Raw genomic sequence first — 27,752 nt, 5'->3', positions numbered from 1 at the left:
CCTTTCGCTTCTTGCTCTCAGTCGAGTTGTCCAGCTGCCGAGTGTCCGGGTGCTGCTGGATTCCCCAGAGCCATGCCGGAGGTGGTGGATACATGCTCCCTGGCCACTCCGGCGTCCGTCTGTCGGACCAAGCATCTGCACCTTCGCTGCAGCGTTGACTTTACTCGCCGGGCGCTGACCGGGACTGCCGCGCTCACGGTCCAGTCCCAGGAGGACAATCTGCGCAGCCTGGTACGGTGGATCGCGGCCCCGTGCCCGCCCTCCCGGCCGCCGGCGCCGCGCCCTCGCCCCTCGCCCCCCTGCGGCCCCGTCCCAGCGCCACGGCCCCGTCTGCCCGCGCATCCCTCGGGCTCCTCCGCAGCCTTCACCCCTTGTTCTGCACCTCCTCCTTCGCCCCCATCCCTTCTCCGCGTCCTCTTGTTCAGTGCCCCCCTCATCCTATTGCGCTTCCTCCAAACCCCCTTCCTTGTCTGCATCCCTTCCCACACCCCCACGTTTCGCTCAGGGTGTCCTCCCTCCAGCCCCAGGGCGCACCCTGCTGCCGCCTCCGCGCCCCGCTCCCCACCCCGGGCTCAGGTTTCCTTTTGGCACCAGTGCCCTCACCCCTACAACCCTGGTTCCCAGCGACAGCGACGCCCGTGGCCTCCCCATTTCCCGGGCCTGGAGCCCAGAACTGCCTCCTCGGGCCCCAGGGTTCTCCCAGTCCCCGAGCACCTCCCTCGGTCACGCCCTCGCGTCAGTGCCGGGCCCACGCCCGGCCGCCCGGTCGCGCTCCTCCCCGCAGGCACCTCGGGTGGTCGCCCAGGTCCGTGCGGTGCGCCTCCCGCAGGCAGCCCCCCGGGATTCCCAGCGCGCACCCCGCCCTCCGCCCCGCTTGGGCACCTACGTCCAGTCTCTGCCGACTGCCCAGCAGCTCTTTTTCTCCAGGGCCATGGTCCTTCCTACCTTTGGTTTTTGCCACTCTTCCCTTCTGATACTTGAAGGACGGGCGGGCCATTCACGCTCTCTAAGGATGTCCCAGGTTAATAGACTAGTTGTCGGTCCCAAAGAGCAAGTAACGACCGTGCTGCTGCTTCTACAGGCTCTTCCAGCTACTTGAATGATGAGAAACTTGTTGAGATTTATAGAATTTGCTTAAATAATTTTACCTCTACAACAGAGCCTGTCTTCAGTGTGCTCTCCCAAATTGTCTGATGTTATTTGCATTGTACCTTTCACCTGGAGATTTCATAGGTGAGCATTTCAGAAATAAGAGGGACTAGGAAAGTCCAGCCGCAGTGCATTTTGCATAAAATAGTGTGGTGATGTCTCCTAAAGTTTAGGTAAGAATTTATGGTTTACATGCCTCTTTTTCCTGCTTGTGTAATAGGCCTGTATTTTGAGTTCATTAATACGAATTAATATAGCACATAACTTTCTTACCCTTTGTTAACGTTTTGCTAGGCTGATTCTGATTTGAGAAATAGAATGACTCCTCTGTGTATTGATATGTAGTCACAAAAAGAACTATAAGGAAGAAAGTAAAAGTATTAGAAGTAAGAAGTGACTATTTCCTTATAGGTTGTACTTTGCTCTTGAAGTACCATGTTATCTTTTATTGCACACAACTTTCCCCAGGCAGGATTGAGTGAACTAAAGTCCTAGTTCAGTGCAATCTCTCCTTTTATTAAAAGAAATTAATTTTGATAGCTTATCACTGCTTAATATGACCTTGCACTCTACCTGCTTTGTGAAAAATAACAATTTACCTCTGCTCCATGAGTAAGCAAGAGTCAGGAAGCCTACATTTTGAAAAGAATGCCCCAGTCTAAAAATCTGCCCATTGTTTTTACATTCCCCAAATCTAGAAAAAAGATTTTTAAATTATGATTTCTAGTTGGCATGTCTGTTTAGTAAATTTGAGCCTGGAATTATAATTATGTTAGATTTTATACAGGGAAGGCTAGCTGTAGTACAGTGACATCTGTTTATAATTGTTTGCATATTTATAACAATAGCCTGAGATTTAAGAGTTTGACTATTTATTTGAAGTTGACTTGTGTGAGGACACTATAAAAAAAAAAAACGTGTTAATTGGCTACGTGGGATCAGGAAGTGGGATCAATTATGGATTATTTGGATGTCTGAAACGTTAGGTACCTTGAGGAGTTCCATTAACAATATAGAAACCAGGGAAGAAAGCTGATTTAGGGGACATAATGGTGGCTTCATTTTTAGAATTTTTAGGAGCCTGTTGAATATGAGGCAGTATTTCCCCTGGAAATGTTAAGCAAATAATTAGAGACATCCAGCTGAGGTCCTGGGGGAGGGGGTACAACTGCAGAAACAGACTGGTGGTCATCAGCAGTGGTGTTTAGTTGATGATGTGGGCATGACTGAGAGGTAGGGTGTCAAGAATATGGGAAGAAAATTAAAGAATCAAAGGACCAAGGCTGGAACATTGGGATAGACCCATATTTAGGAGTTAGAAAGGAGGAGACAACACTAGACAAGTAGGAGAACCATTTATGGGCAAAATCAGTGAAGCCAAGGAAAGGACTTCAAACAGACTGTGTGGTCCATAAGGACTACAAGTAGGCAGAGGTCAAGGTTATTGAACAGAAAAGGCCTTTAGGAAGACTGTCCTATCACTAGTGGAGGAGAGACTGATGAGGAGGTGGACATAGCAGTTGCAGCTTACCCTTGGAGTTTAAGAAAGGAAAGAGAAAAACGAATAGTTAATCAGAGTGAGCAAGAGAGTCAAGTGAAGTTTTAAAAATAATATGGGAGGCTTGCTTGGGTGGTTTGGAAACAGTCTTGTGACACAGAAAGTTTGAAGATTCCAGAAGAAATTAGTTGAGAGATAATGAAAAAATATATGCCTAGGGCTCAGATAGGGGATTACTGGGATGGAAACAACTCACGTTGGCTGCCACTTCCCTCCAGGCTAAAGCAGTTGTCCTTAATCAGCCATGGCAAGTAGATATGCTCTCCCAGTCCTCTTGGTCATTGGGTCAGAGTTGCCATACCAAGCTGGGCTTTCTGTAGATACACAAGAGCAGCTTAACAAGTGCCAGGGTTTGTTTTAAGTTTTGGGTATGTGAAAATGCAGAGGAGTTGGACTCTATATTAATTCTAGGAAGAAACACAATGAGATATATTGAGTCATGATGAAAGAAACAAGTTGTAAATGAATTTTTTCAAAGCAGGTAAGTTTTAGGAAACAGAAGCACGGGCATTTTCATTTGTTGGACTTTTACTAAAAGCTCAACATTGGTGTGACTATCCCGGACTTACCTATCAATATATATGCAACTCTTAAAACCCCCCAAATTTTCAGGAAGTTTGGGTTCTGAGGGATGGGGCTTATGCTAACTTTTGACTCCTTTAGAATTCCTGCATTTCACTGTGTCTTACTTTCCTTAAGCAGCTAGTTCTATTCTGTAGTCATTGCAGTTAACCTATTTCTAAGATTAGTTTTCTCTGGTGTATAAAGCTATTTTCTTATCATTAAAAAATATTGATTTAATTCTAGATTTTGGATACAAAGGACCTTACAATAGAAAAAGTGGCCATCAACGGACAAGAAGTCAAATATGCTCTTGGAGAAAGACAAAGTTACAAAGGATCACCAATGGAAATCTTTCTTCCCATTCCTCTGAGCAAGTATGAATGTTATTTTCTTTTATAGCTAAATAATGGGGGAATATATATTTAATTAATTTAGACATTTTAAAATCTGTTTTTAGCTTGCGTGTATTTAGTAATTGGTACACTGCTCCTACTGATCTGCTATTCAAATGGAAACTTTTAGTGAAAATTATATGTTCTTAAGATACTAAAGAAATTCATTGTATGAAATACTCAAGAATAGGACTTTTGATAACTAGCTTCTTTACTCATCATTTTACTAATATCTAGTAAAATGTGATAGTGGGAGCATGCCATCTTAAGGAAGCATTTCAGGATCACCTGAGAAGCTTATAAAGCTGCACATTTTTCACCTTTTCCCAAGAGGCCAGCCACTTTTATTACTGGAATAATAATAGTGACAAACAGAACCATTTCTGTGTAGCACTCTTGAGATAAGTGCTTTAGATGCAATCTTTCACCTATTCCTTCCAGTAACCCTCTAGGGTATGATTTGCATTTCACAGATGAGGAAAGGGAAACTCAGAAATAAAGTAGCTTATTCAAGAAAGTGATAGCCAGAATTGTCATATTGGGATTATCCACTCCTCGATATAGTAGGGAAGGAAAAAGGGCAGAAAGCCATTGGCCTAGATCAAGGGCAATCTTCCCCACCCTTCAGTGGCCAATGTTTTCATGCCTTCTCTTTTCATTTAAGAAAAAGAAAGGAAATACCCACACATAATTTGTGAGGTGGATATCATTAACCACATTCTGCAAATGAAACTATGGCATAGGAAGGTCAGATAATTTGCCCAAGTTCATAGCACCAATAAGTGGCAGAGTCAGGATTGAAACACAAGCACAGCTGCAGGTCTCCAGCACTATCTTGCTGTTTCCTTGTTATCAATGCTGCTCAGACTATCTGGGGCAAAGGACCAGTTTTTTGTTATTTCCAATCCATCACAGACTGACACTTTTGTAAAATGCAATAAAAATAAAATACAAGGAGGAAGAGATTAATATAAGCATTAATATAAGCACACATTTTTTGTTACTAGATAAACTTATTCTCAATTTCTTGACTTCCCTTGTCGAGTAACTGTTTGCAGACCAGCACTGCTCGGTGTTATACTCTGGCACCCACTGCTGTGTAGTCAAAGTTTCAAAATTATTTCTTCAACTTTACCACTATCATAAAAGAACTACATTGTATCACACACAAAAAAAGCACATGACACACAGTGGGGTATTCAACTAATATTAGCTCCTGTTACATCTTCACAGGCAGTTAGCATGGTAGAATGAAAAGGACCACAGGCTGGCGTGAGAAGCATACTTATCCACTTAGGATGTGACATTCACAGAGCTTACTCTCAATCAGTAACAAGACCTTGTAAAATATTATTTATATTATTCAGTGTTTGTATTATGAATTCAAATTTTAGTTAGATTGGATTATACTGTACTAATATATTGGTTTGTTTCATATAGAAATCAAGAAGTCATTATAGAAATTTCTTTTGAGACATCTCCAAAGTCATCTGCTCTTCAGTGGCTCACTCCTGAACAAACTTCTGGGAAGGAACACCCGTTTCTCTTTAGTCAGTGCCAGGTAAAAAAGATTCAGAATGATTGTTTCCAGCTCATGAAATTGAATGAAGCAAAGTGGACAGAGGTCTTAATGGATCCATGGGCCTTACCTAAAATAGCATTTTAATTTATATTATACAAGTAACATAGATTTTCACTTATGTCTCTCACTATTAAAACATTCACATATTACTTTAAAAAAGAAACTTCCTTTAATTTGAAAACATGTCTACCTAGATTGGACTATCTGGGTCATATTTATATTCATATCCCCAGCACCTAGCATAGAACTTGGCATAGAGTGTGCACTTAATAAATGGTCATAAAATGAAAGGAAAACCAAATCTGTACTATTTACGAGCATTACTAACAATAAAGAAATAGAAAGTGAAAGATTAGATTTCCTAATTCTCTGTAGACACCATTACCTAGAGGTAACCACCATTGAGTTCGGGGCATAGCCTTTCCAGAGTCTTCTTACACATTTACAAATGTATATATTAAATGTACCTTTAAAACGATATGATTTAAACTACTTCTGTTTAAAATCTTAAGAGTAAATAACCATATAATAGAGACAGTCTGTCACAGAGATGAAAAGTATCAAACTCTCTTCTGAAAGGAAAAAAAACACCTAATTCTGTTAGTAATCAAATAATTGACAATTAAAGGAACTCACTTCATTAAGCATTTATTGTATTTCCAGGCATTGTGTTAGATACTTGGCATTTTTAATCCTCTCAATATTCCTGTGTGACAGATAATATGGTAGGGTCAAATTTGAATTCAAGTCTATAACTAAGGAAGTGATGTTGGCACATGAATTAGACATGTTCACTTTCTACTGCCAATTGAAATACCTTAGTTCAATAATCTGGAAGAGATAGAATGCTCTAGGCAAGAATGTACAAGTTATGCACTCTCAGTAATATCCGATTCTCAGCAATTCTTATAGAATGTAAACTAAAGTTGGCAAGAAATACATGATTCATGAGCCACAAGAATGTGAATTTTGAATATATTATTCCATTTCTTATTGGCAACAGTTTTTGAAAGAGAGGAACGAGATTTCATTTAAATTCAGAAATTATTGTTGTTGATGGGAAGCATGTAGACATGATTTTGTTTGATAAATTTGCTACAATGGTTCTTTTCTCTATGCATATTTGCCTGGGTTTGGTCTTACCTAGTGAAATGCATATAAAAAACCCTTTGGCATTGCTGAGTCACCTAACCAGAGACCATGAAGGAACCTAAAGGCATAGTCTTGGAACCTCATTTTAGGGAGAGAGAACCAGGTGGTTCTTCTAGTTCTGATTAATCCATCTAGATAGAGGTCATTTGGGATCTCATATCTTTGGAAAATCTACTAGATCTGAAGTGAAAAGGGCTGGAGTTGAGGGTTTTAAGGAAGTTCTTGGTGGCATGAAGTCTGTCAAGGAATTACAGCAGCTTCAGACAGAACATTAGCATCAGTATTCCTTCATGCTCAGTTCACTCTCGATGAAGCTGGGTTCCTTCGCTCACCAGCAATAGATACAGACTTATTTGTAAACAGTCTGAGATATAACCACCTGTAGGTGGTCTGGCCATCCTTCTCGGTGGAACCAATGTTTATGACAGATGGATTTGCAAGCAGATAAATGCTGTATATATTCTATGAATGAATTTGTCCTGATGGTATTGAGAGAGACTGTTCTTTCTCCCTCCTTTTCTTCCTAGTTTTTATTTTCAGAGTTTGTTGTAAGATGAAAACTTCAAGACCAGTAACATTCCCCAAGCTCTGTTTCTCAGAACACTGGTGTCCGGTTAGATGTTAACTAGCCAGAGGAAAACAGGTTTCATGTTAAAATAAGTGTAAGAATCCAAACAGGTTTCCTTATTGTAGGTCCTTTCAGGAGGCTAATGTTCCGGGTGACTGTCCAAGACAGGGATGTTGTATGCCACAGTTCCCAAATTTATTTCACCAAATAGTCCTTTTTCTCCCGAGTTCCCAGCAGTTTCTCACTGGTCACTACTATTACTCAGAGCATGGAATAGGAAACACTGCTTATCATTGTCTCATCTTTCAACTGAATTGTGAGCAGTGATCATGCATTAAAATGGAAAATCAGATTTTTAAAATCTGCAAGTTGATTTTTGCTACTTTAGAAGATCCCAAGAAACGTGAGACATATTTTTAATTTTTTAAAAAGAATGTGTCTAAGAACAGCGCTGCAATTTTAATGACTTTTTTTTCTTTAGTGACTTGGTTTATACGAAAGGAAATAGCTGTTTCTTTTCTTTCTCCCCCTCCCAGGCCATCCACTGCCGAGCAATTCTTCCTTGCCAGGACACCCCTTCTGTGAAATTAACCTACAGTGCGGAGGTAAGGATCATAAATTATTCACTGAATTAAGTGATCCATATTAGTAAATGTGGTATAATTGATAAGCAGAGATAATAATTGAATTTTTACTTAATTCTACCTGAAAAATGTACAAAAAAGACTATGTACCTCATTTTTAATCTCTCTTTTAAAGGCAGTTTTGAACATAAGTGTTAAAAAAAGAAAAGAAATGAGGAGCATTCTGAATTTAAAAGGAATTCAGAATTCTGGACCTAAAAATAAGCTTATGGCAATAATTTTTTTTTAACTTTAAAAAATTGACATTTGCAGGATTAAAAGTTCTATAAATGTACTCTATACCCATATAAATATCTGACAGGCATATATTACAAATCTTTCTGTATACATATCCAACTTATTCTTGTTGTAGGTACTGCTAATACTTTTAGGAAAAGGTAGATTATAATTAGTTAATAAATACTATCCCGGAGGCCAGACCTACTTAGACCAAGCAAATAGAATTGAGGACCAACCTGTGTTTATGGGGCCTTCTCGATTTCCAGATCATCCTACAACCAAACTACACCTAGGATAGTGCTATAGAAAACCACTCTTGGGGGCAAAGAATCTCGGGGTCTGGACTCTTCTCCACCACTTAATAACTACATGACCTTGGGCATGTCTTCTTATGACCTCACAACCTCAGTTGTCTCATCCATATAACATATCACTGTGTAAATGAAGGGAGGAAGCAGAACCAAATTATGTCCTGAATGCTGTTCTAGAATCCATGGTGGTTGTAGCACTTGGTTCTGGAGCTTCTGATTCTCTGCCTGCTGCAGTAATACCTTTAAGTACTAGACATGCAAGAAAAATAGATTCTAGCTCTTGCTAGAATGGATGCTTGCTATATCACTAATATTCAGAGGATAATCCTGATTCCAGCCTTCATCAGAAACAAAACTTTCAGAATCATGGGGCTGGGATGCACATTTAAGTGGCCATATGGTTTGCTCAAGAAGGATCTTTTCTATACACATTTCCAGAGAAAATTATTCTATAGTTTTTCGCAATAACTTTTAGTTTCTTATGATCCTTAAAAAGATCTTCTATTTGTTAACTCTGAGTTTAAGTTTGAAATATAAAATTGTTCAAAAATGTATTCTCTATCCTAAAGTGAATGTAGGAGCCTTTTGAATCTGTAGAGGGGAGCAGGGGTGGTGGCTACTGTCATTTCCAGGCATGGTGCTGGGCTCTTCATGTGTATTATTTATTCTATGCAGCAATCCTATAAAGTATTATCCTTATTTGATGGAGACACTGAGGCTCAGGAAGGTTATTTGTCCAAGTCTAGGCAGTTAGTAAATGGTGGAGCTGGGATTTTAATTTAGTTTCTACCAAATGTTCTTAATATGGATGGATAGTTCACATCTGCCTATAAAGAAGCCAGTGTTACATAATTCTGTTTTCAAAACTGATACATACGAACTTACTGGGTTCACAGTCTATTATATAGATAGTCACGAAGGGGGAAAAGGTTATATTACATAAGCAGTTCAAGAAACAGACCTTTTACTTTTAACTGGAAATGACTTTTCTTCTCCATGAGGTGTCTGTCCCTAAAGAACTGGTAGCACTGATGAGTGCCATTCGGGATGGAGAAGCACCTGACCCAGAAGACCCAAGCAGGAAAATATACAAATTCAGCCAAAAAGTAAGTTCTTAGGGTCTGGATCTTCATATTAGTTGGTGGTTGAACTATAAATAGCTTTTACCTATCTAGAGAGCAAAATTGCTTTTGAAATATTTCAGAATTTAGAAAGCAGCTTGTTTTTCATTTTCTTCATTTATTTTTCTTTTGTGCTTTTAAAATATTTCGTTCTTTTTATAGTGTCGTATTGAAGAAAGAGGTTGCTGGATAGGCATAGTAGGGAGCGAGCCAGATCCCATTTTTCCTTCTCCCAGTTAGTAGCAGGTTTCCTGATCCTTTAAGTTATTTTACTTTGTCCTGCCCCGGTACCAGAGCAGGGCATGTGGTTGTTTAGTGTTTACAAATTGAAGAGCTGTTTTAGTCCAAAAAAGCATTGTGTTACAGTCTTTTAAGTTCAGATTTCTATGTAGCTGGTCATTTGACTTGTCTCTTTGACCATTAATGAATAGTGGGTTGGGGGGGGAGGGTGCGCCCACGCCCGTGCTTTTTCAGTCAACCTCCTAAACATAATGTATTGAACCACAGTGGACAATTTTGCTCCCATCCCAGCTTCTGAGATTCTAAGCTCCCAAACCTTCAGCATCCTCTTACTGCTGGGTTATTTTGTATGTCTCTTAAATAAACCAGGAGTGGTTTATAAAAAGGAATTAAAAAATTTAAGTGAAGAGAAAAAAACAAAACACTTAGGTTAATTTTTGAGAAAAGCTTAAAATGTACCTTGTAATACTATGTATGATCATGTTTTTCACATTTCAGAAGCTTTCCTTCCTAATGGAATAAAAGGGAAACAGATGTTTTGAAATGTTTTACATCACCCTTTTGAACTGTTTGATCTCTTAAAAATGAGAACTATTTGAGAAGTACAAAGGGAAAGTAATCCATACTCCTGTTTGGATATCTTAAAGGGAATTCACTCACTTTTAAATACGAATTGTCTTACTCTGTAACATTTTCAAACACTAATTCGAGCATGTGGTGTGTTTTGTTTGCCCCCTTTAGGTCCCGATCCCCTGCTACCTGATTGCTTTAGTTGTTGGAGCTTTAGAAAGCAGGTGAGCTTTTGGACAAATTTTGAGGTTTATGGAAAGATCAAACCTTAGGCATCTTGAAGGTTTGTTTGGGATTAATTTCAAGATATTAAGATGACAGTTCTAGAAAAATTCAAATCTAATTGTAAAATGTAACAAAATAATTTTAAATTACAAAATCTTTACTGTTCACTGATTGCTTAGATTTTCCAAGTGTTTTAGACCGAGCATGCGCTTACCTTTAGTTAGAGGTCTGGATTCTAGTGTAAGCTTGGGCCAGTCACTTCTCATAGCCTCCTTGTCATCATTGAAATTATATCTCCCTTTCCTGCCTCATAGGATGTTTATGTGAAACAAATGAGATAAAATATATGAAAGCACTTGGAAGCCTATAAATATTAGAGAAATACAGGATATTTTATTAAAATTTTACCAATACACAGAGTGCCCCTCTTAATTTTTTTGTTTGTTATTTCTAAGCAACTAAAAAATAGAATACCTGTATTAATCGCATTCTCTAAATTGTCAGAAATATGGACATGATGGAGAAGGCAGGCAAGCACAGATTCTGATCCCGGCTCTAGCAGTTACTGGCTATATCCTTGGGTAACTCACCTCTGAGTTTCAATTTTTCATCTAAAAGCTAGAAATAATAATATGAATTTCAAATGCTTTTTGTAAAGATAAACAGACCTAACATATGGAAATCTGGCCTACAGGAGGTACTCACTAAATGATAATTATAATAATTATCTTATCATGAACCAACTCCAGTGCGTTATCCCATTGAATCCTCACATCTCTGTAGAGTAAATACGATTATTTTTTCCGATTTTACCAATGAAGAAACTGATGCTTGGTGAGTTTTAGTAATTGTCTTAGAGTCATATAGCTAGGAAATGTCAGAGCCAGGACCCAAACAAACCTAGGTTCGGTGAGCTCCTATCGCACAGACCTGCACTCTCTAGTGTGGCCGCACCAGCCGCGTGAGGCGTGAGACGTGCTGCCAGTGTAGCACACGCAGGATTTCTAAAGGCCTAGTATGAAAAAAAATGTAAAATACTTCACTGCTCATTTTTTATGTTGATTACAGGTTGAAATAATATTTTGGATATATTGGGTTAAACAAAATATGTTGAAAATAATTTTATGTTTCATTTTGCTTTTTTTTTTTTTTAATGTGACCACTAGGCAATTTGAAATTGCATATGTAGCTTGCATTGGTGCCTTTCATTAAATTTATGTTGGGTAGCACTGGATACTGTTGCTACTCTGTGGTCTATAAACCAATAGCTTTGGTTGGCATCACCTGGGTTAGAAAAGCAAATTCTTGGCCCCTATCCCAGATCTACTGAATTGAAATTTTTATTTTAACAAGCTCCCCAGGTTATTTGTAAACACATTAAAGTTTGAGCTCACTGCCTCTCTGGGGTGGATACCAAGACAAGTCTTGTTGTTTGGAGTTTTGTGTTACATAACATTTGTTAGATGAAAAAAATATTTTTGACTTTAAACTCTATATAAGTGACATATAGTTCCACTTTTTTCTTCCTTTTTTATTGTGGTTTTAAAAAGACCTGGAATTTAACAGCTTAACCATTTTTAAGTGAATAGTTCGGGAGTATTAACTAGATTGACATTGTTGTGAAACAGATATCCGGGAAGTTTTCATCTTGCAAAACAAACTCGATACCCTTTAAACAACAATTCCCACATCTCCCTTCCCCTGGCCCCTAGTAACCACCATTCTTCTTTCTGTTTCTATAAATTTGACTACTTTAACTGTCTCATAAGTGGAAGCATACAGTATTTGTCCTTTTGTAACTGGCTTATTTCACTTAGCACAACATCCTCAAGGTTCATCCATGTTGAAGGATGTGACAGAATTTCCTTCCTTTTCTGTTTCTTTTACATAAGAGTGTTCAGCCTTTAAGTGCATAGCAAAGTTTACATCCACCCCTGTTCTGGAATAATCTCTTACTGAGCTTAGACTGGGTTTCTGCAGTTGTGAGATTGAGGAAGGAAACTAGATCCCACATGTCTTACTGGAAGCCAGTAAACTAACCTTTGGAGCTACTACGTCTCAGTTTTCATCTGAACCAGACTGTCTCTTTAGAGAGCTGCATATCACTTGCTGCACACACAACAGCCGGCTTGTATCTCAGAGGACATTTAACCTTAGCCCTGCCCTAAGCACATGGTAAATCACACTCCTACTGTAGGATTTGTGTACAGTACTTTAAATCTTTTCTAGAACCAGGTGAGTAATTTGCCTTGAATTTCCTTTTTATTAGGCTTTTTAATTTTGCAGGCAAATTGGCCCAAGAACATTGGTATGGTCTGAGAAAGAGCAGGTGGAAAAGTCAGCTTATGAATTTTCTGAGGTTGGTCATATAGTCACTCTTTTTAACAATTGCAGTAGACAATCATTTTAAGATTTTGAGTATGAAATGCAGTGGTCTTAAGTGATATGGTGAAAGAATCAAATATATCTTATTTTATATGAATTTGCGTCAGCTACATTTTTTGCATTATTTTCATTTAAACTAAGCATAATTAACTCATACGGCATAGAAAGTATGTATACTATTAAGAATTTATTATGGTAATGATGAAGACATACAAATATATATATATGTCCATTAATTTTCCAGACTGAATCTATGCTTAACATTGCTGAAGATCTGGGGGGCCCCTACGTATGGGGCCAGTATGACCTGTTGGTCCTGCCACCGTCCTTCCCGTACGGCGGCATGGAAAATCCTTGCCTCACTTTTGTAACTCCTACTCTGCTGGTAAGTGTAAATCTTTTTCATCTGAAGTTTAGTTCTCCTCACATACAAACCTAGGAATGAATCACCTCAGACTCCTAGTAATTTTTAAAATATTTTATTTGTATAACCCTTGGTTCTGATTTTACTGCTTATTGTGGTTATCATAATCTCATTTTTCTAAAGAAAATTTGGCCATTTGCAAGCTGTTTGGGGATAGTAGGGGGCGGGAGGCTGTGTAACAGCAATCCATTGAATTATGTGTGCAGACAAAGAAGGACACCATTTACGTTTGGCATATAGGTGCTGGTAAAAACAGACAGAACAAAACCCTCACTTTACCATGGGTAGGAAAGGATTAGGCCACAGTATGTGGCTATATTTTATATGCCTTGTAAGGTACCTCAGATCCTTCCTAGAACCAAGTGAGTAGCATTAGCTACTAAATAAGTAAAATAAAATTCACAGTAGGAGACACTATAAACTCATAAAAGATAGACTGTGGGTAATAGGAAGAAGGGGAGTAAGGGCAAATAAGAGCAGATATAAAAAATGGAAGTAGGAGAAATGTCTCCTAGAAGTTAGAGACAAGTATACTGTCCCTGTTGGTATTGGAAAAGTTTTCTAAGGTTATTAGCAGAGAAAGAATTATGCTATTTTACAGTCCCACATTTTTTGTTTTATTTTCTTAATACACATCCCTTTTGAACTCTTTGTGTGCCATGCAGAAATACAGTGGGCATTATTGCCAGAATAGTACATCTTGATATAGGTGGCCTTTTAGATATAGTCTGTAATCTGATTACTGAAATACTAAGATAATTTTCTTCTTTTTTAGGCAGGTGACAAGTCACTCTCCAATGTAAGTTAAACATTTCTTATCATGGTCTTACCCTCATGAAGTATTAAGTCAACTGGATTTAAACTATCCGTTGCATTGTTATGTTAACGATATGGTTATAAAAGAAAACTTGCGAATTCTTGTTGTAAGACATTATTACATTAACCATTATTAATAGTTAAATTTTATGGTTTAATCTCTTCATATGTTGATTAAATACTTTTTTAATAAAGTGATGTATCCATTCAATTAAATATTTTCTAAATGATTTTTTGTACCTATTTTTTTAAACTGCTATTTATTTTTTTGCTGAACTGAGTAACAATGTGAACCTCTCCACTAAATGTTAAAAAAAATGAACAACTTGGGATTGAAAGAACTAGAATGCTTACATAACGAGTCATTTTAGAATAAGGTAATCAATTTTACTACTTGTGTCCACTATTTCCTTTAGGTTATTGCACATGAAATATCTCATAGTTGGACAGGAAATCTAGTGACCAACAAAACTTGGGATCACTTTTGGTAAGATTATTTATTTCTTATTAGTTCTTGTTATTAATTTCTTTTCTTGCCTCCCACCACTGTGAATTGTTTTGTGTGTATATCTTGTTTTTCTCTGATGTCATCCCTTCGGTACACAGATTGGTTTTTTTTTAATTTTATGACACTTGTCACAGTGTTAGGTAGAGTGGAGGCATTCAGTTTATGCTTGTTATTTAGTTCCTGGGATAGTCACATTTTAGTACATGGACACATAAAACCAGAACCATGGCTTAATGTTCCCTGCTGCCTCTGCTTGGCCAGGCTCCCCATTGTTCTGGATGGGATGCGGGGAAGCCCCCAGGCAGCCGCCTGGACTGGAGTGGTCATGCTTGACAATTGCTTCACTTTGTAAAAAAGCCAAAAGAAAATAACCTTGATTATAATGCCTTTCCCTCTCAGTTATGTTACTGTTTTCATTTCTGTTTAAAAACATTTTTCAGGTTAAATGAAGGACATACTGTGTACTTGGAACGCCACATTTGTGGACGGTTGTTTGGTGAAAAGTTCAGACATTTTCATGCTCTGGGAGGATGGGGAGAACTACAGAATTCGGTAAACAAGTCTTACTTTTAAAAGCAGTCACCCAAAGTTGCATAGGTGTTCAGAAATTTAGGTTTGAAAAGCATCTTCCCTAATTAGCAGCAAGAAAACCATTTTCACAGGTGTGGGAAATCAAGCAGATGCTGGTACAATAGTCAGTTGAACCCTACCCTAAATGTGTCCATGACCAGTAGGACCTCATTGGGTCTTTGTGATTAAAATAGTTACTGTGTTTGGATTTTATTTGGTATATTTATGTCATTTTTAAGTGTTATCTCCTGAAAGCTGAATTTGCTGACCAGGCATTGAAACATTTTTCTAGTCTTTTACAAGAATAAAGCTTATTATCGGGCAAGAAATACCACGGGACATTACATAAGTAGCCATTCCAGTAACAGACCTATCGAAGTTTACGCTAACATACCCTCCAGTTCCCAGGCTCTGAGTGAGCTGTGTGTGTGCCAGGCGCCCCTAAGGTTGTGCTCTTGAGGGAAGTAATACTGCCCGATAGCTTGTCCACGTGGTGGTAACTAGTCTTCATATTTGAACGCTGACCTAACTCTGTGTCCCGCAGATAAAGACTTTTGGGGACACACATCCTTTCACCAAACTTGTGGTCGATCTGGCGAATGTGGACCCCGATGTCGCGTATTCTTCAGTTCCCTACGAGAAGGGCTTTGCTCTCCTCTTTCACCTTGAGCAACTTCTTGGAGGACCAGGCAAGTCGTTGGCGCTTTCTGATTTCCTGTGGGGGCAACGTGGGGAACAAGGGGGAGCTTTTAACAGCGGATGTGCTGCATTTTATTCTTCCAGGTCCTGCTGCAGTAGCTGCTGGGGGCGCCTGTATCATTTTCTCATGTTACCTCTGCACAAAACCCTGAGTAACCACCGAGTCACAATTGTGCTGCTTGCCCTTAAAATCCCAACTAATCAGTATTTCAAAAATTAGGAAAATAATATTTATTCGTTAAAAAATTTTGTGTGGTGTAGACATTTGTAAGAGTGACAAGCGAGAGTCGCTCAGTGACCCTTTGATCACCATTAGCAGTTTGGTGTGTGTGGCTGCAGATCTTTTTCTAAGTATAAATGAACAAATAGACAAGTCAATGTATGTAATTATTTTAATTACAGAAAGTGAATCATACTATATGTTTGTTCTGCATTCCTTCAGTTCAGTATTTCACATACATCCATGTCACAACATACAAATCCAGCTTCCACTTTTCAGTGCCATCCTAGTAGTACGTGGTCTAGATGAGCCGAGCCTGTGCAACCTTCCCGGTGCTGGGTGCTTAGGTGTTCGTTCCCCTTTGTTGACTGACTTTGAAAGTCCTTCAGCAACAGGGCCCGTTCTGCCTGTCCTGTCTTATTTTTCTCCTCTCTAGTCATACTAGGGCCATTGCTCTCGAAACTTGTGCTGTGTATTTCTTTTCTGTGTCTTCACTGTGTGATCCCTTGTCTGTAATTAGGATTTCTCTTCTCCCTTCCACCTAGTTACGTATATTCTTCAAGTGCCAACTTAAGTCCTACCTCCTTTTTTGAACAATCTTTCACTCTTAAAGCCTTCGTTGGTTTCCCTCTTCTCTGAATGTTCTCTGTGGTTAATAGTGCAATGCCGAGCACCAGAAAAAAAGTTAAATAATTACCTTTCTATTAATAGACTTTTTTAAAATTTTTATTCTTAGAGGTTTTCCTAGGATTCCTAAAGGCTTATGTTAAGAAGTTTTCCTACCAGAGCATAACCACTGATGACTGGAAGGACTTCCTATATTCTCACTTTAAAGATAAGGTTGGTTTTTAAGAGCTTTCTTATTTTTCATGCCTCGTATATCTTTAATGGCCACTTGTTAGGCTGATTGGAGTTTCTTAATAGTAGTGCTGTGCTGATCTAGAATTTGTTTTAAGACAGTCTTTTATTGTGTTTTTTTCTATTTAAAATATGATCTCAACAACATGAACTAATGTGCAGAATTATCCTCTTTCCGAGTGTTTTAGAAATTTATTTTTTGTATGTGCTTAATTTTCATATTTTAATTATTTAACAGAACATGAGTTATATAAATTGATTTTGGAAAAGAGACTTAGAAATTATCTTGGCATGTCAGTATAGACAAAATTATAGATTTTGAGGACATAAAAGTCTATTTTAGATTTTTTTTTCAATAGAAAGGATTGTTCTGTAGAAAACTGGGTGTTCTTATTGTTCACAGGTTGATATCCTCAATCAAGTGGACTGGAACACCTGGCTCTACTCTCCTGGACTGCCTCCTGTAAAACCCAAGTCAGCACTTACCTGTTAATGGTTTCCATCTCATCCTCCCAAATCTGAGAGATTTCAAAACATCTGAAAGGGTTTCATGCCTTCCTTGAGCTGTTACTAGTTAGTGATGAGAGCAGAGTTCTTAGGTGTTTGAACCTTAAATCTGAGGCCAAATGAACCATCTCCATGATATTTAAATATAAATCAGATCAATTCATGGCAAGTAATTATTTACTGCCTCCTTTTTACGTAGGGATGGTGAGAGATAAAGGGTAAAATACTGCCTCTTCCTTGAAAACATTTGCAATAAGAAAAATGACCTAAGTATTATGTTAATCATTACAACAGTGTTATAAGTCATCATTCCCATTTCTAGAGGAGGCAAATGAAGGTAAGCTAGGCAAAGTGCCTTGCCCAAGGTTACACAGCTAGTAAGAAATAGGCATTGAGGTTCAAACCCTGGTTGTCTTAACCCCTCCAATGTAAAGCCTTTTATTTTATTTATTTTTTCAGTGTAGAGCCTTTTAAACTAAGCACTTTCCTCAATCAGGGACCCTAATCATGAGTCACCTGAGGATGCCAGCACCTGCATGTCCTAGCCAGGCTGCTGCTCCTTTTATCTGGCGTGCTCTTTACCAGTGAATCCCACTCTAGCACAAGCAGCACTCCGTCGTGGAAGCATTCCCGCACCCCTCTGACCCTGTCAAGTCCGCAGTTAGGGTGTCCTGGTGCTGGGTGTCGGCTCTGCAGCGCCGCTGGCACAGTAGGACCCCTACACTTGCTGTGTGCTCATTATGCCCCCCTCCTTCACTCCTCACGACGCCAAAGCACCGCGAGGGCAGGGCTCACACGTACCTGGTTTTGCTCATGACTTTTCTTAGGACCGCACCATAAATGAGGGTTGCTTCCGTCCTTGGGCTAATCCCTACCTAGTTCTTTTCATTACAATGAGAAGGAAACTTCAGGGCACCCAGAAACAGACCAGCCAAAGGTTTTGTACTGTCCTGTCTTTCCTTTTGAAATCAGTGCTAAGGAATGCTCTAGTTGTAGGTCACTTACTGCCTGAGCAGTCCAGGATCTCTGATCCCACATGGTCTTGAGGACAAAGGGTGTGCCTAAAGTCCACAGCCTGACTGCTTCTTGAAGATAAACTGACAGCTGATTCAGAGGTCACTGCTTTCCTCCCTTCATTATCTCCTAGAGCACAAACTCTCCTGAAGCAGGCTCAGTGGCAACTTCTAATCAAAACCTACTCCATTTAGGCCCTAAGGCCAGGTACTCCTCTGTTCTCTAGTAGAAACATTTCACAGCAAGCAAGTGTAATTTACGGCTGAAGAGGGCAATGTTTTGCAAGAATTTTGCACACATTATATGGTCTCTTCCATTGTTTTAAAACATATGATTTCCTTTCAAAGGTGAGAACACACAAATTTTAGTGTAACTTGCTTGGCTTAATGGTTAGTTATTTCCACTTTTTTCTAAAAAGAGATAAATGAGATTATCATCACATGATTTCAGGGTCTCCTGTGTCACCAGCATTTCCCCAGTGATTAGAACAGTGCCTGTCACATAAGTGCTCGCAGATTTATTGGAAGGTTTGATGGTTGGAACAACAGAACGTAAGATTTGTGACAGCAAGGACTCTGCTGTTTATCTGTTGTCCCAAGTGCCCAGAACTGCCCCTGCAGTACAGTAAACACTATGTTCAGCTGAGCCCCGGCTCCTTCAGCATCTACTACTTAAGCTTATGACAGTCTTGGCTGAGATGTTTTGGCACTCTTTCCAAAGAGTAGTTAGGAGTTTCATTAATTTGGTATCCACTTGGATTTCCGAGTCCCTAGACGATGCCAGTAATATTTAAGTCAGGCAGGTTCTCTATTCCCAGCACTCAGGAGTTCTTTATCTTTTTTTTTTTAACTTTTTTGTTGAAAGTATTACAGATGTCCTCTTTTCGTCCCCATTGACTCCTTCTACCTCACACCCACCCCCTGCCCCAGGCCTTCACCACACTATTGTCTGTGTCCATGGGTTGTGCATATATGCATATAAATTCTTAGGTTAACCTCTCCCCACCCACCCCAGCCTTCCCTCTGAGATGCATCAGTCTGTTCCATGCTTCTGTGTCACTGGATCTATTTTTGTCAATTTGTTCTTTAGATTCCACATATAAGTGAGATCATGTGATATTTGTCTTTATTTTAAAATAACTGAAATTTAGATACGTTCTGTAACCTCAGAAAGCATGTGCATTTTGATAAATTTAACCTCATATTTTTTCATCTTTGCAGTTATGATATGACTCTGACGAATGCTTGCATTGCCTTAAGTCAAAGATGGATTACTGTGAGTAATAATGTGTGACTTTTGACTCCTAGCTGAATTGTACAAATACATCTCCATGCATGAAGGTGGTGGTATGGCCAGGGGTGGTGGGTGTTTTACTTGTGAACTCATGTATTTGCAAAGGCTTCTTATAAGTCAGGTTTTTCCAAAGTGATACTATACCCAGGTCCCAATGTGTAAAGTTAAGTTTAAGGAGGAAAACAAGTAGGTGTTGATGTTATTGGTTCTGATTTTTCTTGCTTCTTTTCAACTCTTAAAAAAAGTATGCAAAAATATTTGCATTTTCTCTTTTCCTCATAAGTCATTTGTGAGCTACAGCTTCAAATATAGCCATTACACCGCAGTTGAGCCTAAAATGACCTTGGGTGCTGCTCATTGCTAACTGTTGGGGAAGAATTGAGACGTGTTTGCTCTGTCAGCATCATTGTTCATATCTTTGAAACTTCCTAAAGAGCAGCTTCTTCATGTACACACTGAAACATGACCCTTAGAGAAAACAGCGTGAATACAAACCTTGGATAATTCTTTAATGGGAAATTTAGGAATAATTCTTGGAAAGGAGGAAAAAGAATTCTTTCTCTACCCTCTGAGTTCTTAGCTGAGATCCCTGTAATAATAGACTAATATGAATGGTACAAAGGATGTCAAAAGTTTCCTCCACTCTTACTATTAATATTCTAATTTTTTAAGTAATATAAATTTTAGGAGTCATAGTTATAGTGACTCAATTTCAGAAATATTAAAGTAGCTAAGGCTTAAATTTATTTTTTACAATTTTATATATTGTATTTCTGCCTTTTTCTTTCTTTTTTTTTTTTTTTTAATATATCCTTATTGATTTCAGAGAGAGGAAAGGAGAGGGAGAGAGAGAGAAACATCAATGATGAGAGAGTCATTGATTGACTGCCTCCTGCATTCCCCCGACTGGGGATCAAGCCCGCATGTGCCCTGACCGGGAATTGAACCCTGATCTAGATCCTAGGTGGATGCTCAACTGCTGAGCCACGCCCAGTCAGGCTCTGCCTTTTTCTTAATTTTTACTTTTATGTCAGATAAACCAATAAATATTAAATTGTACATGAATGGAAATAACCAAGTAACATTTATTTTAGGCCAAAGAAGATGATTTAAATTCATTCAGCGCAGCAGACCTGAAAGATCTCTCTTCTCATCAGTTGATTGAATTTTTAGCACAGATGCTTCAGAAAGTGAGTACTAGCTCAAAACATTAGAAATTAGAATGGGCACCAACCTGGAAAAAAATATTAATGTGGGAACTAATAGAAAAAACATAATTTATAAAATTTATTCATTTACTTAAAAACGATTGTTGAGTGCCTACTATGTTTAGTATTGTGCTCAGTATAAATATATATATGAGATACATTGTGTCCTCAAAAAGTTTATAATCTAGTAAGAAATGTCACACATGCAAAATTTATCAATAAAAGCAGGTATATTTTAGGTATCATTTGAGAAAAACTTACTTAGAAAGAAGGACTCCCGACTGGGGTCATCACAGAAGGATTTTGGAGGAGTGGGGCTTGCTTTGAGCAGAGCAGTGCTGGCGGGGAGGGAGAAATTCAAGCTGGAGGGGCCACGAGTGGCGGGGCAGAGTGGCGGGGCGTGCCCAGCGTTGCGGGAGTGAGCCGTAGCTGTGGGAAAGGATTAACTGAAGATAACACGAGCAAGGCTGGTAGGGTCTGATGGGGCAAGTCTTGAATGCTAAGAATTGGAGATTTTATTCTAGTCAGTAGGAAAGGATTTAACATGTTTAACGAGAGTCATTTGAGGAAATGGTGGTTATGGAAACGTGTCTGCTGGTGACGTGAAGGCTGGATTGGCATAGGGAACACTGGTGGTGACATCAGGTGGGAGCCTCGCAGGAGGACTGGATGTGAGGGAGGGGCAGGTGGGGAAGGCAAGAACAGGACAGATGAGAGGGACACGCACAGGATGAGAGCATAGGGGTTTGTGACTGACTGGATTTGGGGGTTACCAGGGAAGAGTCCAGGCAGATCTGAAGGTTTAAACCCAGGCAATTACAAGAATATATGAAACAGAGGAGACGCTGCCTTTTGAGAGGGAGGTACAGCTGGGTCTTCACTATTACACGACAGGGAGCTCTCAGGTTTCAGGACCTTGAGAGGGATGGAGAAGACTGCACAGGATTTCCTGTGGCATTGCTGTCAAATGAGGAGTGGGATTTTAAGGCAACAGGGACCTTAGTACAGCAAGTCGTCATGGTTTCACAAATGTCTGTGGCACCACTGTGTGGCCTGGGACCAGGAAGAAGGAAAACGTGACAGGATGACAGGGAAATAGGAATGGCAAACGTGGAGGGGGAGTAGGGAGCCTAGGGGGTGACCTTAACCAGCTGACCTACCGGGCCGCACTTGGAGTTCAGCTGAGACTAAACAATTTGGGAAAGGTCTAGCAGTCAGTGAGAGCAGAGGTGGTCAGTGAGTGTGGAGTGAGTTTTGTAAGATGAGGTCATGGCTGGAGAAAAGAATTCCTACTGTCTACTTAGTGGCACCTGTGGCACCTCAGCCTGCGCTCCACAGGCCCTCACACTCCACTTGTCCAAACTGAACTCCTTTCTTTTCTTTACCCAAGTGTGCTCTCCTTTTCTGTGTTGGTTAAGATGGGCACAGGAGGTTTATGAAGCCCCTGAAATTATATGTAGAAGTTTGTGTTTTTATGGTGTAAATGCATTTTTTTCTAAAGGAAGTGTCCATATTATTCATCAGATTCTGAAAGGAGTCTGTAATGTACAAGTTTAAAAACTGCAGTTTTGTAGGGCTGTAGAAAATTTAAAAGAGATTTCAGAGGAAATCTACAAAGATAAAGCTGGGGGAAATTTGTGAGAAAAAAGTTAAGAAACTGTGATTTAATCTGGAGAATGGAATACATTTAAAATATATAAGGTATAAGGAAGAACTTGAAAGACTCTGGAAAGAATCTGAAAGTTAGTATTTGTACATACCCAAAAGTCTGAGGTGTGTAATTCTCTGTGTACCTCACAAATTACCCCTTTGGTCCCAGTAGAACACCCTTATCCAGAATAAGTTTGCACAGAACTTATGTTAGTGTGCATTTGTTTCTTTTATTTTTATTTAACTTACTTTTCTATTATAAAATATTTAGGATTTTAATCTGGCTAAGAATTTCTCTCCGGCTCCTTTCTTCCAAGAAATCCTGTTGAAATGATATATTTTTTCATTTTGCTCTTAGGCACCTCTTCCATTGGGGCACGTAAAGCGAATGCAAGAGGTGTACAACTTCAATGCCATTAACAATTCTGAAATACGATTCAGGTACATCATTTTAACTTGTCTCTGTGGAAGAAAGTAGAAAACTAGTTCCAAAGGTGGACAAAGGGAAAGCAGAGTGTGAGGCTTGAGACATCCTAGTCAGATTTATTGCTTCTGTATAAATAATTATAATGTGTTTTAAGGAACAGTTGTAATACCTATGACAGTATTAATCTTTTTCTAGACTTTGTTCTGAGCTCTTGCCTTAAAAAAGATGATGACTGAGGGTTCACTGGTACACAGGCATTCTCCCACAGCTAGCCAGATGACTCCACAATGGGAATGGTTAGAAATCTCTGATTCTGTTATGTGGTTAATCTTTCCTAATTCAAACTCGTAGTGTGAGGCTTAAAGGAAAATTTAATCCCTTCAGAAATTACGTATATAAGATACATGAGTACCTACTTACTCTAGACCTTTTAAAACATATGATCTTTTTAAAGAACAAATTCCCCTTTTTTTCTCCAATTACTATATTGTATATGTAAGTAAGTATTTGAGATTCTCAGAGTAAAGAAACAATATAAAATGGTGTGCAGTGTGGCTATAATAGGGTTACTTACCATTACAAAGGTTGTTTTCATACATGCCTGTCACATCCTGCCTCTGCCCCCTCCCCTCCTACCCCATATCCCCTAAAAACCCTCCTTGCAGATGGTTGCGACTCTGCATTCAGTCGAAATGGGAGGAAGCAATTCCTTTGGCTCTAAAAATGGCGACTGAACAAGGAAGAATGAAGTTTACACGACCCTTATTCAAGTAAGAACCAAACCAAGCTACGCTCTGAACTTATATAAAGATGGGGAAGGAGAAAAAACCTTAAATGTTTTTGTTGTTGCTAAAATACTTTGTAAAATGCAATCTAAAAATAATACATATTTTTAAGTTTGTTAAAGATTATACATTAATACTTCAAAATATTTAAAATTTGAGATAATATCATTAGCTTTTTTAGAAGCATTATATACGGTTTACCTCTTTTGAGCCAAATAGGGTTAGACACTGATGAAAAGTAAATAAAAGACAATCTTACAGACACAGAAAGGTCTTTAAAAGCAAGTTGAAGATAATAGGTGTGTAGTCATGGACAAGAGAAATGTCTGAAGAAAAAGGGAGCAGGTAAAGCCAAATTTTTTTACTCAAATGTTGCAGTGAGGTAGGTAGTTGCTTGACAAAAAGGAATGCTTGGTAAAAGGGGGAAAAGTTGTACCTTGACTGCAAGATACATTAAAAAATATCTCAATGAAGTTATTTTGACTATGGATTTGGCAGGAATTCTGAAAAAAAGATAATCATGACATAAATATCCATGAACATTAATCTTTGTTTACTTCACAACTATAATAAAATTTGCCAAAACAAAATAAATCATCTTTTTTTTTTTTTTTGCAGGGACCTTGCTGCCTTTGACAAGTCCCATGATCAAGCCATCCGCACCTACCAAGAGCACAAAGCAAGTATGCACCCTGTGACTGCCATGCTGGTGGGCAAGGATTTAAAAGTGGAGTAGGGACCTGCCTGTTGATCATGTCAGACGTTTCTCTTTTTTAAATTGAAATCAAAAGAAATATAAAAAACTCCAGCTCATATTGTAACTAAAAATGTTTTTACTTTTGGCTTTTAATTGTTTTGTCAGTGATTTTCATAAATAAAGCTGAGCTATCTTCCCCCCTCCCAACCAATGGCATGTTCTTTATATAAAGTGAATTTTATAAAAGTTTAATCTTCTGATTTATAAATATAAAATTTTCAGTTTCCTATTTATTTCCTCCCAGTATGGTCACAAAATATGTCACTGTATTATTTACCTACTGCTTTAAGTTCTTTCACTTGAATCTGCTGCCACCGAGAATTCAGCATGATTAGGGTTTTGCCTTTTAAGTAACCATAACATGAACACTCCTTCGGGTTTGCTCCTCGCCCAGCCAGTGGACATGGGGTGAACCCCTTATCAGAATGTGTCAGCTCTAGGGGAGCGCTGCTCCTCACCCTGATCTCCTGCTCATCGGCGGGCCTCGTCCTGCTCTCCCGCCCGTTAGGACCTGGTGACCACCATGAACACAGTACTTCCCATCGTCTCCTGACGCTCCATTCCACCTGCCTCATCTCTTTAGTGGTCAGCAAACATACTTCAGACACTCAGAGCATACAGCACATAGGAGGAAATATCGGAAACAATACAACTTGATCCAAGTGAGAGAGTAACAAAGTACGCCTGTGAATGCCATGGAGTGTCCCGGGGTGCCTCGGCACACAGTTTGGGAACCACTGTTCAATTTTTTTATGATTCTTTGATTGTGACTGATAGCAACCCAAATGACTAGAAGTCAGAAAGGGAATAGGAAGGTTATTTTAAGGATAGAGGGTAGAGGGAGGTTATCGGAACCTGTGGACAGACAGAAAGACTGACACCCAGGACTGCAGAACCGTCAGTACTCTCGTCTCATTTCTGTCCACATTGTATAGTCTGGCTGCCCCCAGCTTTACTGTTGCAAATAATTCTTACCATGTGGAGAGACTGTCTTAATTCCAAATTTTCAGAAGTGAGACTAACCCAGGTTGGGTCCACTCCTGGTTAAATAAGCTAACAGAGGAATGGTGTGTTTGGGTATAGATGTGGGCGGGAGGGTATATCACTATTAAGTACCCCTCAAAAGTGCTGACGCAGTGACAAAAGTCTTAAAACAGGAGCAAACACCCACGCGGGGGGCAGATAAAGAGACAGCTTCCTGTCCTTTCCTATAATACTGAGACTGCGGCTCACACTCTCCCTGAAAACCTATCTACACTGCAGTGTGATTCTGCCTCTCAGGGCTCTGTTCTCACTTGTCTTCAGTGCCAGGAATAGCAGGGGAGAGAGTTCAGCTCTGACCCCTGGTCTATACTCACATTCTAAGTGATTAGACTTGAGCAAATCCATGAGCCCACATGATACTTTTGAAGGCGTTTCTGGCCTTATACGCTTACCCCATACTCTAAGATAATGTCATTTTTCAGTATCGCTGATGTCTAATACTGATAATGAATTGGGGCATTTCTAATAAGATACAAAGTAAAACCACAACGAGGTATTCAGATCTGCCAGTCAACAAGCAACAAATGCTGGCGAGGGTGCGGAGGAAGCAAACCCTAGAACACTGCTGGTGGGAATGCAGACTGGGGCAGCCACTGGAAGAGCATGGAGGCTGAAGGAGGCTATGAGGAAGGGAGGGGGTGCGCAAGACAAAGGTCTGGACAGACTCACCCGTCCCCCTCAGTGGAGGCTACATTTATCTGCTTCAGCTAATAAGCATCTGTTGAGTGTCTTGTGCCTGGCTAGATATGCACATAATTTCTGGATGAGCAAGGATAGGTAATTTCTATAAAATGCTAAAGAAGAGGTATACTAAAGCAACCCAGAGGAAGGGGTTTAGGGGATACTTTCTGGAGAAGAGAAGGCATAAGCTGAACCTTTAGGAATAAGAAAGGTCTAGCCAAGCAAAGAAAGCTGGAGGCCTACTCCAGGTGGAGAAAGAATAACATAAGGTATAGATTTATGGGTGTTTGGGTCGTGAATTTGGACAGAGCCAGTGGAAACAGCTTATCTCTGCTCTACCGTGTCTAGGGCCTGAGCCTGGGGTCCTCAGATGTCTGGGTGTGATTCAAAATGCTGGGAACTGGTATGGGGCGCCTTCTTCCCTCACATGTCCCTTGTGTGGCCTGGGATTACTCAACAGCTGGGCTCAGTTTGGGTTTTCTCACAGCACAGGGGATAGTTGGACTTACCAGTCTTCCTTAAATGTCTGCATCCATCACCAGAGAGTAAGCACTATAAAAGCAGAGAGTGTATTTCATTTATTTCATCCCCAGCACCTAGCATAGTATTTGGGACTCTGGCACATAACAGGCTTTCAAGAAATATTTAGCAGAAAGTTAAGGTACTTCATGTTGAAGGGCCTCCATTTTCTGAGAGGTGGGAGGTAAGGTCTTCCTCTGAGAATTAGGGGAGGTGGATTTTGAGAAGGTCCTGGAGGAGTGGGTGAACCCACATGATACTTTTGAAGGCATTTCTGACCCCCTACACCTTTAGCATTATAAAGGAATTTCAAAATGCTGAAGAATGTGGTCCAGGTGAGCAACGAGGGGACCAGCTTCCTAGGGAAGTAAGTGAGGAAGCAGGTGGGAAGTGGAGGAAAGAAGGAACCAACTAGAGGACAGGTCCTAAGGGCAGAGATGACCAAAGTAAAGGGGGGAGCTAGCTGTAAGGCTCTAAGGCTGTGGTCAGAAGGTGGGTATTAGAATGTAAGATTTATGCATATCAAATTCAGGGAGCGGTCAGGATTTGGGTGGCTCAAGTGCAAGTTTCAACAGAGCTCAGGCATGGTGGCTCCTTATTTGTACAGATCCGGGGAAGCTACCAGAGAAGGAGATGCTGGGTATGGGTGTTTTCTGTGAGCAACGTGTCTCTAGTCCCAGCAGAAATACGTTTTAATGGGAACAGATCTTTAAGGATTTTTCTATTGTGTTCATCAAATCTCTAGAAACTGGCTTACCACTAAAATGCTGCTGAGCTAGTGCCCACATTTCTTTGATTCTTTTACATGCTCTTCAGACTTTATTAATACTAGTAGCAATGAATTGGGTGCAGGGAGCAGTTATCTGTGTTGAAGAAGCTTCATTGGATTGCCGATAGTCATGTACAAAGATAAGAGAACGTTTATAAAACAATATAGAGAGTATTAAAGTCCAAATTATAGTTACAAACACTTCTTTAGTACCAGGTGCTGCTCTAAGGGCTTTCCACATACGAACTCAATCCTCTCAACAGCCCTTTGCAACAGGTACTATCATTATCTCCATTTTATAGATTAGGAAGCTGAGGCCCAGA

At 39.6% G+C, this 27,752-nt stretch overlaps 1 protein-coding gene across 1 annotated transcript; it reads left to right on the top strand.

Moving 5' to 3' along the window:
- LTA4H (leukotriene A4 hydrolase) lies at positions 1-24,631 on the top strand. The gene is made up of 19 exons (XM_081130840.1): positions 1-231; positions 3,515-3,645; positions 5,104-5,224; positions 7,502-7,570; positions 9,141-9,245; positions 10,242-10,294; positions 12,582-12,654; positions 12,925-13,065; positions 13,880-13,903; positions 14,337-14,407; positions 14,869-14,980; positions 15,543-15,687; positions 16,654-16,757; positions 17,179-17,249; positions 19,517-19,571; positions 20,684-20,779; positions 22,806-22,888; positions 23,540-23,644; positions 24,278-24,631. The coding sequence occupies exons 1-19, from the start codon at positions 73-75 to the stop codon at positions 24,393-24,395; spliced, it is 1,836 nt and encodes a 611-aa protein (XP_080986966.1). The 5' UTR covers positions 1-72; the 3' UTR covers positions 24,396-24,631.
- Positions 24,632-27,752: the final 3,121 nt, after the last annotated feature.

Source organism: Miniopterus schreibersii (assembly GCF_964146895.1).
Source record: "Miniopterus schreibersii genome assembly, chromosome: 2".
Classification (NCBI taxonomy): Eukaryota; Metazoa; Chordata; class Mammalia; order Chiroptera; family Miniopteridae; genus Miniopterus; species Miniopterus schreibersii.
Note: the sequence above shows the minus strand (reverse complement) of the source record. Positions and strands in the feature narration are given on the sequence as shown.